Source organism: Zootoca vivipara, chromosome 3 (genome assembly GCF_963506605.1).
Source record: "Zootoca vivipara chromosome 3, rZooViv1.1, whole genome shotgun sequence".
Classification (NCBI taxonomy): domain Eukaryota; kingdom Metazoa; phylum Chordata; class Lepidosauria; order Squamata; family Lacertidae; genus Zootoca; species Zootoca vivipara.
In genome coordinates this window covers 2,072,495-2,085,860 of record NC_083278.1, presented here as the reverse complement: position 1 = coordinate 2,085,860, position 13,366 = coordinate 2,072,495, and the positions used below count along the sequence as shown (strand labels likewise).

General features: G+C 43.6%; 1 protein-coding gene across 1 annotated transcript; it reads left to right on the top strand.

Annotated features, from left to right (window-relative positions):
• The first annotated feature begins 3,390 nt into the window (after positions 1-3,390).
• Positions 3,391-10,656, top strand: TMEM17 (transmembrane protein 17). Its single transcript, XM_035110443.2, has 4 exons — positions 3,391-3,586; positions 4,751-4,854; positions 6,904-7,017; positions 9,250-10,656. Exons 1-4 carry the CDS (start codon positions 3,478-3,480, stop codon positions 9,601-9,603), a joined length of 681 nt encoding a protein of 226 aa, XP_034966334.1. The 5' UTR covers positions 3,391-3,477; the 3' UTR covers positions 9,604-10,656.
• Positions 10,657-13,366: the final 2,710 nt, after the last annotated feature.

The window sequence follows — 13,366 nt, the reverse complement described above, 5'->3', positions numbered from 1 at the left end:
AATTCTTCTGAGCCAGACAAAACATTCAGTGGGTGTTAAAGTGTTAGTGACATAAATAGAAGATTGTCTAACAAACTGATCTTCAAAACACGGTGCTGGCATTACGCCCATTCTCTTCACAAGTTCTTAGCATGGGCAAAGTGCTTTAAGGATTATGCTATCAAGGGGTCCGGTAAGCCAACATTCCCTAACATTATTCTTCCCTAGCAAAACTTCCCTAACATTATTCTGGGAGTATGATGTTAAGCTAATTGCGCCATCTTATTTTTATTTTTAACTACAAGCATTAGAACAACAATGATAATTGTTGGTTGGCTATGTCTGTCAGACTTTGGTAACTATGGAGGCAAGAGGTTTGGGAAGATATGGCTTCCCTACCTGAACATTTTGGTAGAAGAGGGGATTTCAACAGGTGCGGAGATTTCTCCCCCCACATCTTTTTAACATCTAAGATTTTTGCTTTCCAGTGTTCCTCCATAGTTAGCATTCTGCTTAACAAAATGAACCATTATTTTTATGCCACATTGTAGAAGCCTCTTCTAATACATTCATTTATCCATTCTTTTAAGATATGAAATTTGAGACATATCACAATTTACTGTCTCTCTGATCAGATTCTCACACTGGACTGGGCAGTATATCTTCATGATACACAAATCCTGAGCCAGCTACACATGGAATTAATAGTACTGCTGTATTCTGCCTTAATCCCCCCCCATTTCCCCATACATGTATTTTGACAGAGAGAAAAACCAATCTTTACATAATCAATCCACATTTTCTTCAACTTCCCTCCCCTCCTTTCTGCAGTTCCTTATTTTGTATCTTTTTCCTACTGCGTAACCCAGGCATCCCCAAAATGTGGCCCTCCAGATGTTTTGGCCTACAACTCCCATGATCCCTAGCTAACAGGACCACTGGTTTGGGGAAGATGGGAATTGTAGTCCAAAACATCTGGAGGGCCAAACTTTGGGGATGCCTGGCGTAACCAATTTGTATCTAATTATTAACTTCCCATTATATTCCCATTTACTGTAATTATCTTTACTGCACAAGTTTATAACAATCCTGCTAATGTTTTACGTTGCTTACAATGTATATTCAATACAATATCTGATCAGATTCTCACACTAGACTGGGCTGTATATCTTGATGACATACAAATAAAGAGCCTTCTACACACAGAAGTCATAGTATCACTGTATTCTGCCTTGGTCAGACAACTGTGGTCAGTTCTAGGTGTCACAATTTAAGAAGAATATTGACAAGCTGGAACGTATGCAGAAGAGATGATCTGGATACCAAGCCATATGAGGTTGAGGGAGTTTAGTACATTTTGCCTACAAAAGAGGATACGGAGAGGAGATACGAGAGCCATCTTCAACTATCCCAAGGGGTGTCACATGGAAGAGGGAGCAAGTTTGTTTTCTCCTGCTCCAGAGGCTAGGACAGTAAGACGGTAACAGCTGTTCAACAGTCGCCCTCAGGAGGTTGTGGACTTTCTTTGCTTAGAGGTTTTTAAGCAGAGGTTGGATGGCCATCTGTCATGGATGCTTTAGTTGAGATCCCTGCATTGCACTAGATGACTCTCAGGGTCCCTTCCAACTGTACAGTTCTATCATTCTATGACAAGTACCTGTAGGTCTGGACAAGCTTTTCAGCTCCTCTCTCCAACTTCAGCTCTCACCTTCTGTTCTTTTTATTGTAAGGGAAGTTCAGAACACTATGAAAAAAATTGTGATTTGTCCAGTAATAGGGCTGGCCATCTCCAGAAAGGCAAATCAAGTAGCCTCATAACAGTGATTCTGGTAGGACACTAAACCGCAGGCTTGGCTATGCTTAGCTTAAGTGAACCTTTGTTCACTTAAGACCTGCTGACACTTGATCTTGACTATAGTGCATACTGCATATAGTTTATGGCTCTGTGTTGTTGCCAAAAAAATCCACAGGAGTTTGGCCAGCACCTACCAGGCAGCTTAGCTGAACCATTGCAGATACATAAAGATTACAGTACCTCTGATTTAAAACCATGGTAGCCTTTCAGTGGCTTTTGTTTTACAGTACTTACAAAGTGTACGCATGAAGAGAAATAAAAACAGTTGACTTTATTGAGTAATGAATGGTGCAGTCTCATACATCTCTACTCAAAGGTAAACACCAGTGTGCAGTGGGACTTACTCCCTGTAAAGTGTGTACAGGATTAGTGTTAAGATTATTGTCCCACACACTCTTAAAAGCTCATGTCAAAATCACAAAGACTGCAGGGTGTAGTGGTAAAAGTGTTGAACTAAGACCTGGGAGACTGCAACAATCCCTCGTGTTATCTGTGCCTGATTCCCTCACACTTTTTCCTCCTCACAGGGTGGGTGCGGAGCAGGCAGGCCTGGATATTTTCTGGGGTTGCCTCCACTGGAAGGTTTTTTATAACACAAGCGACCCCCCCCCCCGCCACCGCCTTAAGGCCAAATTGTCTTGGGTGAGCCCCTGAGTGGCATGTACTGCGGACCTCATTACAGTCAGGATGTCTGGCTGGAACTGGGGGGATGCAGACCCCTAAACATATTGTGAAGCTTTGTACTTTTGTCCATTTACTGTATCCCCCCCCCCCGATTTCAACTATAAAATGGTGGTTTTCTTGAGTCAAAATGAGAGTACAGTACTACTCCTAAACATTTTTTAGACAAAAAGCACTGGCTAGAACAGTGTACGGAGAGCACCAGCCCAGCACCATACTGTTTTTCAATACCACTTGTCGCAGTTTAATTCCGGATCTTCTCTCTCGAAGTACTGATTAGATATCCCTGCTGTTCGGCACTTCCGTTTGCCCCCCCCCCCCGCGCTTTCCCCCAGGAAAACCCGCTCTTTACCGCTGAATTCAAGTAAACGTCCCATTCATGTTTTCAACATCCAGTTTCGGGTTTTCCGCGAAATGAAGAATAACCCAGGTATAGTTTGTTGTTTCCTTCAGATGCCCGAGTTGGCTTTCCCAGAGCTGCAACCCAAAATCGTTTGCAAAATCACATGTGGAGGGAGGGAGATGTGGGTTCAGATTCTGCCAGCTGCACAGCATTGCTCGGAATGAAGAGGCTGGAGGAGGAGCACCGCGTTTGCAAAATGCACATTCTTGCTACGGGAGACTAAATGAAAGCAAAACAGCCTTCTCATGTTACGTACCTTCTTCCCCTCCACCAAGTAGCCCCAAACCTTTTCCCCACTCCCCTGTCAAAACAAATGCTTTTTTTAGGGGGAGGTGCGCATCGTTACAAGCGTGCCTTTTATTTTACTCCACGATTCCTCCGTACCTCACAACCTGGTTGGGCCAATGCGTGGATGAACCTGAAGTGCCGAGTTGCGCGGATCTCCGTTTACCGCGCACCTCTTTGGGTGCCTCTTAAGAGGAGGCGGCGCAGCTGCGCACGGAGCGCCGGGCGGCGTCTAGTTGCCGTAGCAACGAGCAGAGGCCGCCGGCGTGCACTTATGTCGCTGCCGGAGCCCGTAAGGAGGGGGCTGGGCTCCTTCAGCCGGACCGTCTTCACGGACAACAACCGGACCGGACCCGGGAACAGCGCCGCCGAGAACGTTCCGGGTGAGTGACGGGCGAGGGCGCCGCAATGGGCCAGCTACAAAGATGGCGCCGCCGCCGCCGTCACGTGGACGGCTGCCAGGAGTTGAGATGGAAAGGTGCTGGATGGCGGGGATTCAGTGCAGTATCCTGGGCTGTTGCAGTTGCAGTGATGATTGCAGTGATGATTGCAGTGAATGCAAGATCAGGGGCTCCCCCCAGACCGTTTGGGTGGGTGGGTGATGGCCGTGTTTCTATAAAGAAGCACTATTGTCTTATTTTCCTTAAGAAGCCCAAAGAATGCCTAATAAATACCGGTACCTTATTATTCATTTAACTGCTGCCACATTAATAATTGCCAGGTATTGGAGGACTCAATATAAATCTCTTTGAAGCTTGCCTGTCGTAGATATGGAACTCTATACTTATGGATAAACTAATGGCCTTACTACAACAAGAAAGATAAACAAGCTTTTATACATGGCCTCCTTTTATTGGATATGCATGGCTTCCATCCACCAGCAACACGGGGGACGTTGTGGAATGACACTTTGATCTGACTATTCATCCAATGAACCTTAACTGGGATTGCTTTTGTTACATTTTCACTTGTTGTGATGGCACTGTACTCCAACCTGCAGCTGTTATTGTTGCTGCTATTATTTTTTCTCTAAAAAGGTAAAGGGACCCCTGACCGTTAGGTCCAGTTGTGAACAACTCTGGGGTTGTGGTGCTCATCTCGCTTTGATGGCCGAGGGAGCTGGCGTCTGTCCGCAGACAGCTTCTGGGTCATGTGGCCAGCATGACTAAACCGCTTCTGACGAACCAGAGTAGCGCATGAAAACGCCGTTTACCTTCCTGCCCGAGCGGTACCTATTTATCTACTTGCACTTTTTGGTGTGCTTTTGAACTGCTAGGAGCTGGGACTGAGCAACAGGAGCTCACCCCATCGCGGGGATCCGATCGGCAAGCCCAAGAGGCTCAGTGGTTTAGACCACAGCACCACCCGTGTCCCTTTATATCTAATATATATATTAGATATATGAATTATATCTAATTCATTTGCAACTGAAAATAAAACACACACACTTTACCACTTTACCAACTGTGCATAAAGTTGTAGCCTTCAACATATAGAAGGGAAAAGTCTGAAGTGGCTGGTGGGTTCTTTCCTCTCTGTCTCTCCAGATAATGAAATCGTCTCCAGTTTGCCCTTGCAGATGTCCCTCTATTTCAACCTCTGCTTTTTCCCATTTTGGTGGGTCAGCAGTATAGTGATGCTGCAGCTGAAGGTGAGTTCAGAAGACAATTGGTACTCTTATAATCCTATTGCATTTGCTATTGTTCTGTACACACTCTGCAAGAGAGAGAATAGTAATTGTGCATCTACATACCTTGTAATAGCTGTACTTCTGTAATAAGATTGAGAATGTTATGAGTGGTATTTATTTAAAGAATTTTGTATCCCCCTCTTCAGCCAAAAAAGCTCCCAAAACAGCTTGCATATCAGTGCAAACAAGGCAGTCTTAATGTTTACAATCCAAAGAACAATCACACAAAGGAAACATAGATAAGGAGAATGAAATAAGCAAACTCTGTTATAGGTTCCTAGTTATAAGTTCTTCTAATGACCAGCCAGAGTGGAAAAGTTCAAGGAGATGAGGAGAAAACAGTTAATGGTCTCAGCTGCCTTGATGGAGTGACCCTCCACCCCTTTCCTCTCCACCTCTGCTGCAGCCTGGTGTTGTAGCCTTCAACATATAGAAGGGAAAAGTCTGAAGTGTAATGACTGCTGCCAGTCAGCTGGCAGTTGATGAGAGGGAAGGGCCTGACTTCTCAGCAGAGATGGCTCTCCATTCCTTCTCTCCCTCCCCTGCTGTAACCTAATGAGATGGCTGTGGTCAAGCGACACTTGCAGGCAGGTTTATAACATAAGCAGGCAAGTTTCTTGGGAAAAACATAGATCAGGCGTCCCCAAACTTCGGCCCTCCAGATGTTTTGGACTACAGTTCCCATCATCCCTGACCACTGGTCCTCTTAGCTAGGGGTCATGGGAGTTGTAGGCCAAAACATCTGGAGGGCCGTTGCCTCGTACCTTCCCGGACGCGATGTCCTGGCTTGTTTGGAGTGAAAGAGAAGCAAAAGACTGTGTGAGTTGAACTTTATAACTGTTGTTACTGAGCATATTTTTTAAAGATGTGGAGTTGCCGATGAGAAAAGCCCCCCCCTAGTCGGACGGAAGGAGTTCTGGACGCGTTCGGAGGATTTATGAGCTGTGACGCACTTTAAATTGGAGCAGCGACCTGAAGCTAAGTTCAGCTATAGGGCAAGGAGATCCATTAATTTACCAAGAGTTTATGGTTTGATGTTTGGGTCTCCTGCCTGGAAAAGCTGTAAATTCTATAATGATCGTAAATCTTCATGGCTATGAGAGGAAACGAAAGTGATTTGAGCTTTTTAAGATGGCGCTGCTTCGTGCTGCTTCGACGCAACAGGGAGCTCCATTAAGAAGATTTATGGGGAGGCTGGACTGATTAACTCACACAGGAGAAAGAACATCTGTGAAACTTTGTTTGATATTTATCTCAGCAGCTGGGAAACAATCGGATGAAAGTGGAAAACATCTATGTGACTGTAAGGGGAAGATCTGGATTATTATGAACTTGGAGGACGATTTGAACTTTAGAAAAAAGACGGCAGTGGACAGTGGCGAGGAATTCCCAATTTCTTGAAGCATGGGAACCCAAATAAAAAATTCTTTAGATGATTTGGCATAACATTCGGTTTGATTGATATATATATGTGTATAATTTGAAATATTGAATGTGATATAATTGGTTTTAATTGGAAAATTAATAAAATATTTTTTTTAAAAAAAACATCTGGAGGGCCGCAGTTTGGGGACGCCTGACATAGATTCTCAGTACAGTATGGATTCCGAGAATATGACAGTCAATTGGCCAATGGTAGTACAGGCATACCTCAGAGATATTGTGGGTTCAGTTCCAGACTACTGCCATAAAGCAAATATTGCAATAAAGTGAGTCACACAAAGTTTTTGGTTTCCCAGTGTAAAAATTACATTCACACTATACTGGAGTTTGGTAAGTGTGCGATAGTAGTATATCTAAAAAAGCAATAAACATACCTTAATTAATGTGACACAGAGACACAAAGTGAGCACATGCTGTTGGAAAAATAGCACCAGTAGACTTGTTTGATTAAGGGTTGCCACAAACCTTCAATTTGTATAAAACACAATATGTGTGAAGTGCAGTAATGTGAAGCGCAACAAAACGAGGTATGTCTGTATTTAATTTTTCATCATTTCTCAATTCTAGTATCCAGTCTTACCAGACTACTACAAGTTCATCTTGGTGACAGTCATAATATTAACCTCTCTGATTGAAATGATCCGCTTGTACCTAGGATACATGGGGAATTTGCAGGAGAAGGTAAGTTTGCCTCACACCCATGAGGAATTCAGTAGCAGTTATCTCAGACTAATAGATTATTAATATTGAATAACCTTTCTTAGGTTACAGCCTCCCCCCAACAAATTTAGTAGCTGGACTCAGTCCTGGAGATAAGATACCACACAGACATGCTGGTTAAACTCATACATGGTTTTTTTGTAGACACTTGTATGGAAGAGCTTCTGTAGCACAGTGGCCAAGACAAAGTGTGAAAGCCATGAAGCCCCTGGTTAATAGTTAGGTGCTCATTAGATAGTCTCAACAAACCACTGCTCTCTAGCCTAAGTTTCTACCCTCTTCTGAAATATTTTTAAAGTGTTAATAAACAGAATATTTTAAAAGTCTCTTAAGTGGTGAACAATGTTAAAACAAAAATGCAACATACTGTAAAACCAATAAGCAATAATATAAAAGCACATTAAAAAATAAAATTGGTATTGATGTATTCAATCACATAAAACAGGTCTAGTCTTAATGGATCAGGGAAAGCAACATAGAGTAATGCTATTGACCACACAGGGCTGTTGTAAGAGTTGAAAAAAAGCTATGTGAAGCACTTTGAATACTTGAAATACACTACAGAAATGTGGTATTAAAAAAACACATAGTGCTAGTACTAGTAAATGCCATTCTGGAATGAAATGTAAAGAAAACTACATGGGACATAATGTGGATCTGGAAGGAAATGGAACTGACATGTATCTGTCTAACAAATAATAAGGTTAATACTTTGGAGCTGCACTTTTCCTATGCACATTTACCTAGGAATAATCCCATTAAATACAGTGAGATTTTCTTATGAATAAACAAGCACAGAAGCACATGGTGGATCAGTCTAACATGCTGTCTGCAATTCCAACATTCTAAAATTCTATCCAATGCTCAATCTGATTAAGGTTTTAGCCTTGCAGTTGCATGGATTAGTAAGAAAGGAAAGAAATGCTCCTGGGTATGTGCAGAGTGTGTTTTCCTAGCCACTGGGGGGGGGAAATGTTACATACAAGATACTTAAGTATGTTGATTTCAGGTGTTTAAGCAATAGCAGATAGCATAGTGCAGGCATCCCCAAACTTCGGCCCTCCAGATGTTTTGGAAAACAAATTCCCATCTTCCCCGACCACTGGTCCTGTTAGCTAGGGATCATGGGAGTTGTAGGCCAAAACATCTGGAGGGCCGCAGTTTGGGGATGCCTGGCATAGTGGGTCAGAGGCACTTACTTGACCTCCATGCAGGTGAGGTACTGCTGCTTATTGAGAGCAGCAAGACAGTGGCAAGGTCAGAACACTGCAAATGCAGTGACCAATTCAATCCAGTGTGTTTCCACCACAACACCCTCCCCACCCTACCAGGAGCTCAGGTAAGCAGCTCTGCCCCACCATGCTATTTGCTTCTGTGTTTAAATCTGTATTGGATTAAGGGGCGTACCTAGGGGTTGGTTAGGTTGGGCCCCGCCAAGGGCTCTGGCCCAGGGGGGCACAAAAGCCACAGCTCTCTATTCTGACTGGCTAGGAGCCTGTCTGTCCTTCTGCACGCTCTCCAAGCTGCTCTTCCGCTGCTCTGGGCAGCTGGGCGAGGCACATAGCGATGGCGGAGATGAGGGCAATACAGCTCCTTGCCAAGGACTCAAGGAAGCCTATGTACACCTCTGATTGGATTATGCCCTACATGTTTAGGATTGGGGTGCTAGTGGGTTTGTAAGGTCAGAACCTGCTGCTGCAATTGTGACCCTGTTCCCTAGGGTGAGACAGATGAGAATGTGAGCAATACAATTTGTCCTCTGTTGCTGTTCAGGGTAGCTAAAGGGCAATGTTTCCTGTTGAAGAGACACAAGCTAGAAATTTACATCCACTCCCTCGCTTCCCCCAACTGTCCCCAGTCCTGTTTGTAGTCTGTTCCCCCTCTCAGCGAAAGGACATCTGGCTGAGATGTCTGAGTAAAAAGTCTGGTGGGGTTGGGTCTGAGTGAAAAGTCACTTCGTTGGCAGGGTTCTCTTGAAAGCTGCAGCAACAACAATAGAAGTAGAAATTCTGCAGAAGTTGAAAAGCTGCTTAATGAAATCTCTGGCTCTTACGGTAGTTTCTCTGTCTTCACACTTTGGACACAGGTGTTAGAAAGTCTGACCAATAAATTTTCTACTACTGAGTCGTGATGCTGCCATGAGGTTAGTATATTGATACAAACCCCCCCCCCTTATTTCTTTGCCTTTAATAGGTTCCTGAACTAGCCGGCTTTTGGCTCCTGAGTCTCCTTTTACAACTGCCCTTAATTCTCTTCCTGCTTTTAAATGGAGGTCTGAAAATCCAACCCTTGGAGCGAGCAGTGAATATCATCTTTGTAGTCTTCCTTGTCTTCCAGGTTGTTATTGCATTCATTGCCCTCAGAAGAATGGTGAACCAACTGGCAACTCGCTTCCGTCTTCATGAGTTTGACCAGCTAGATAATCATTTCCGCTCTGATAACCTAAGCTGGCATAAAATGAGAGTGGATGCTCCATGGGATATGAGGCCACGTGTGGAGGAAATTCGCTCAACAAGTTCTAGTTGGACATCTGCGGTGAGGTCTTGATGCAGAACAGCCACCTGTCCATCTTCCTTGGTTCCTGTTGCCTTAATTATTTGGGTTTCTGAGAATCTGAACTTGTTCCAGATAACAAAAAAGCTACTCTTCTACAAGAAACCTGTAAGAAAAGCATTACCACCAGTGTCTTCACTGTGAGCCAATTCTGTTGTGATAAAAAATACTAACACATGAAAAAATGTGACACTGGAATGTAAAACCTGCATGTATTTTGCAGACATGATTCATGAGCAGAATCTCACAATCTCGCCCATGTTATCTTGTGTAATCCACATGGATGTTCCTTCCCCTGTAACACTTTAGCATGCATTCCTCTTTAGACATTTTTCAGTGGAGGAAAAATGTTACATCAGCAGTAGCCCTCAGATTCACAGTTCTTTTGGACCTCTGAAGGTCTTTGTGTTTTTATACTTTGCTTAATTTTTAAATGTGAGTTCTTAATATTTCAATAACATATTTCAATAACTGTTGCAAAGGAATATTTTGTAAAAATAAATTGGTGTTAATATATTCTATTGAAATATTTTACTGCAATTGGCTATGGCAAGCTAGCATTCCCCATTGAATGATACTTTGCAAGTGATAGCCACAGCTCTTCCAATGTGTATTGCTTCTCTGTGACCTTCTTTCTATAACCCAAAACAGAATTGCCTGATGGACTTATCTGAAGGAGAGTTTCATTTTGAGATAGTTCCATGATTACATAGGAAGATAGAGCTATGAAAGTGTGCAAGATCCACAGATACTACCTTACAATCTACAACAGTAGTGGCCAAGCCCTTGAAACTGCAGAAGGAAGACTGAAGCTGTTCCCCACTTCCGCTCTCAACTTTATTTGAATTTTAAGGCTTGCATCAATTCTACTGGATCCAGCTTCTGTTCAGAATTTACCCATAAATATATTAGTGGGGTAGGAGAGCTGAAAATAATGCCAATATATTTCACGCCTGGCAACCAATGTGCCCCTTTGGTTTCAGATAGTATATGGGTAAACCGTAAAGGTAAAGGACCCTTAACAGTTAAGTCCAGTCGCGAACGACTCTGAGGTAGCGGCGCTCATCTCGCTTTAGTGGCCAAGGGAGCCAACGTTTGTCTGCAGACAGTTTTTCCGGGTCATGTTGCCAGCATGACTAAGCCGCTTCTGGCAAACCAGAGCAGCACATGCATTTACTTTCCCGCTGGAGCGGTACCTATTTATCTACTTGCACTTTTTGGCGTGCTTTTGAACTGCTAGGTGAGCAGGGTAGGAAAGCACACACAAAAAACTCATCTTACAACTAATGCACCCCTTTGTTTTCAGATAGTACATGGGTAGAAGACTCTAAAAAGCCAGGGAGCTGAGTCAATTTCACCCCAGTGCCTTGCAGGGCCGGGGCCAATGTAGCTTGTAGGTCCCTTGGCACGCCAGGCACTGGCAGCAGAGTCAGGCAAAGGCAAGTCCCACCCATGATATACCACAAGGTGAAGGCATCGCCCAGGCCTAATGGTGGTTCATTTATCACAAGTAACATATTTAGCATTAAGTCTGGAAGAGAATACTTGATTCTCACCAAACTCAGCCCCCTTGAAAGCTTTTGCTCTAAGAGGCTTAGTTTTGTCAGAATCAAGTATACACTTTCAGACTTAATACTACAGTGGTACCTCTACTTAAGAATTTAATGCGTTCCGAATGCACACTCGTAAGTTGAAAAAAAATTGTAAGTTGAATCCCATAGGAATGCATTGGGAGAAAAAATTCGTAAGTTGAAGCAACCCTATCTAAAAATTCATAAGTAGAAAAAATCCTATCTAAACCACATCCAAGATGGCGGACGGAGCTCCGTTTGTAAGTAACATTCGTAAGTGGCACTTGTCTGTTTTTGCGCCAGCATAATAGTCTGGGAACCCCCAAATGCCACCCCCTTGCCCTACATCTGGGTGTGTGACCCAACGTGGGCGCTGGAAGAGGCTGCATTCCTTCTCCCGTCCTTTGGCTGGAGCGTGGCAGAGGCTTCGACACCTTGGTGCGCTGTCCTTCCTCCTCTGGCCAGCTGGGTCAGTGCAGGGGCTCTGATGCGTCTTGGAGCTCCCTCTCCATGCCGCTCCCTTCCTCATTCCCTTCTCCTGACCCGCTGCTCGTGCTGTCACTGGGTGAAGTGCTGGTCAGGATGACTGGGGGAGGGTCCCTGTAGGGAGTCCCCCTGACACTAACCCAGTGTTTCTCAACCTTTTTTGGGCCACGGCACACTTGTTCCATGAAAAAAATCACGAGGCACACCACCATTAAAAAAGTTAAAAAATTTAACTCTGTGCCGCCCTATATTATAATTATGACTGAAGAAACACTTGCCAAATATTGCTTTCCGGCGGGTCAGTGATGTGTATTGGCGGCCGCCAGGCTCGTTTGCACTGAGCTTTGGGAAAGAGGAGGAGAAATATTGCTTTCCGGCGGGTTAGCGTTGGTTATTGGCAGCCGCCAGGCACGTGACAATGCAAATCGCCCTTCTCGTCGCTGCAAATCGCCGCACCAGCCAGCTGCACTAACCTATACATATTTCTCAATCCTCATATTTCTAACTATTTTTCACATAATTATATTTTTTCCTTCCCTCGCCTCATCTTCCCAAGAAAAACTTCATACAATTACTCATTCCTTTAATTTCACATATAACTTCTACCTTATTATTTTCCCTATACCTCCTCCTCTCCCCCTGATTCTTTCCCCCAATCGATACAGCAATTCCATAGTGTAGCCCAAATTTCAAACCCTTTTTTATCCAGCCCTATAAAAATTTACAATTTCCTTTTTCATCCCACTCCCACTCTCTCCAATTTTGCAGCCCAAATTTTTGTCCTCCCCTCCTTCTGCTCCCCCATCCCCAAAAACTCACTCCCTTGCCAAATCATATTTTCCCTAGTTTCCCATAAGATCACTTCCCGTTCTTGTTCATCCATCTCCAAAAAATCAAAGTTCCAAAATACATCTTGATAATTCTTCTCTCCTTGTTGGGCTCTTTCTTCTTCCTCTTCTTTAAATTCTTGCTCTTTGTCATCAGGAACTGGTTGTTCATTTTCTCTCTTATTCACTGTACTTTCTTTTATTTCCAATTCCTGTTCCACCTCATCCAGTGATTTATTGTGTCTTTCTAAATGTAAGCTGATCTGTTGCTGCCCAGTTATAAGTTCCCCCAGTAATTTTAGTACTGTCCGCTGGAAAACAGATGTTCCGGATGTTGACATTCTTTCCACCTCAAGGGCAGAGTAGAGATTAGAGGACAAAGAACAATGGAATGTCAGTCTTATAAGGCAAAATTATATCCAACTTGGCTAAAAAAAAATCCATAGCCCTTATGTTCCACAACTTAAGACTCTTTCCATTCAATCAGAGAACAGTTGCAGTTTTTATTGTCAGCTGTCAAACTTTCCTCTTTAATGCAACGGTTCACATCCTCTTAGCAATACAGTGGAACCTCGGTTTATGAACACCTCGGTTTATGAATTTTCGGTTTATGAACGCCGCGGACCCATCTGGAACGGATTAATTCATTTTCCATTACTTTCAATGGGAAAGTTTGCTTCAGTTTCTGAACGCTTCAGTTTATGAACAGACTTCCGGAACCAATTACACCCATGCTTCAGTTTATGAATGCTTCAGTTTAAGTACTCCGCGGACCCGTCTGGAACGGATTAATCCACTTTCCATTACTTTCAATGGGAAAGTTTGCTTCAGTTTATGAACACTTACTCCGCGGACCGTCTGGAATGGATTAAT

What these genes read in the sequence shown, in the direction of transcription:
- TMEM17 (XM_035110443.2), top strand. Translation starts at nt 3,478, where the DNA reads ATGTCGCTGCCGGAGCCCGTAAGGAGGGGGCTGGGCTCCTTCAGCCGG. An exon ending in CGCCGCCGAGAACGTTCCGG is followed by an intron (nt 3,587 to 4,750) that starts GTGAGTGACGGG and finishes CTGTCTCTCCAG; the next exon opens with ATAATGAAATCGTCTCCAGT. An exon ending in TGGGGAATTTGCAGGAGAAG is followed by an intron (nt 7,018 to 9,249) that starts GTAAGTTTGCCT and finishes TGCCTTTAATAG; the next exon opens with GTTCCTGAACTAGCCGGCTT.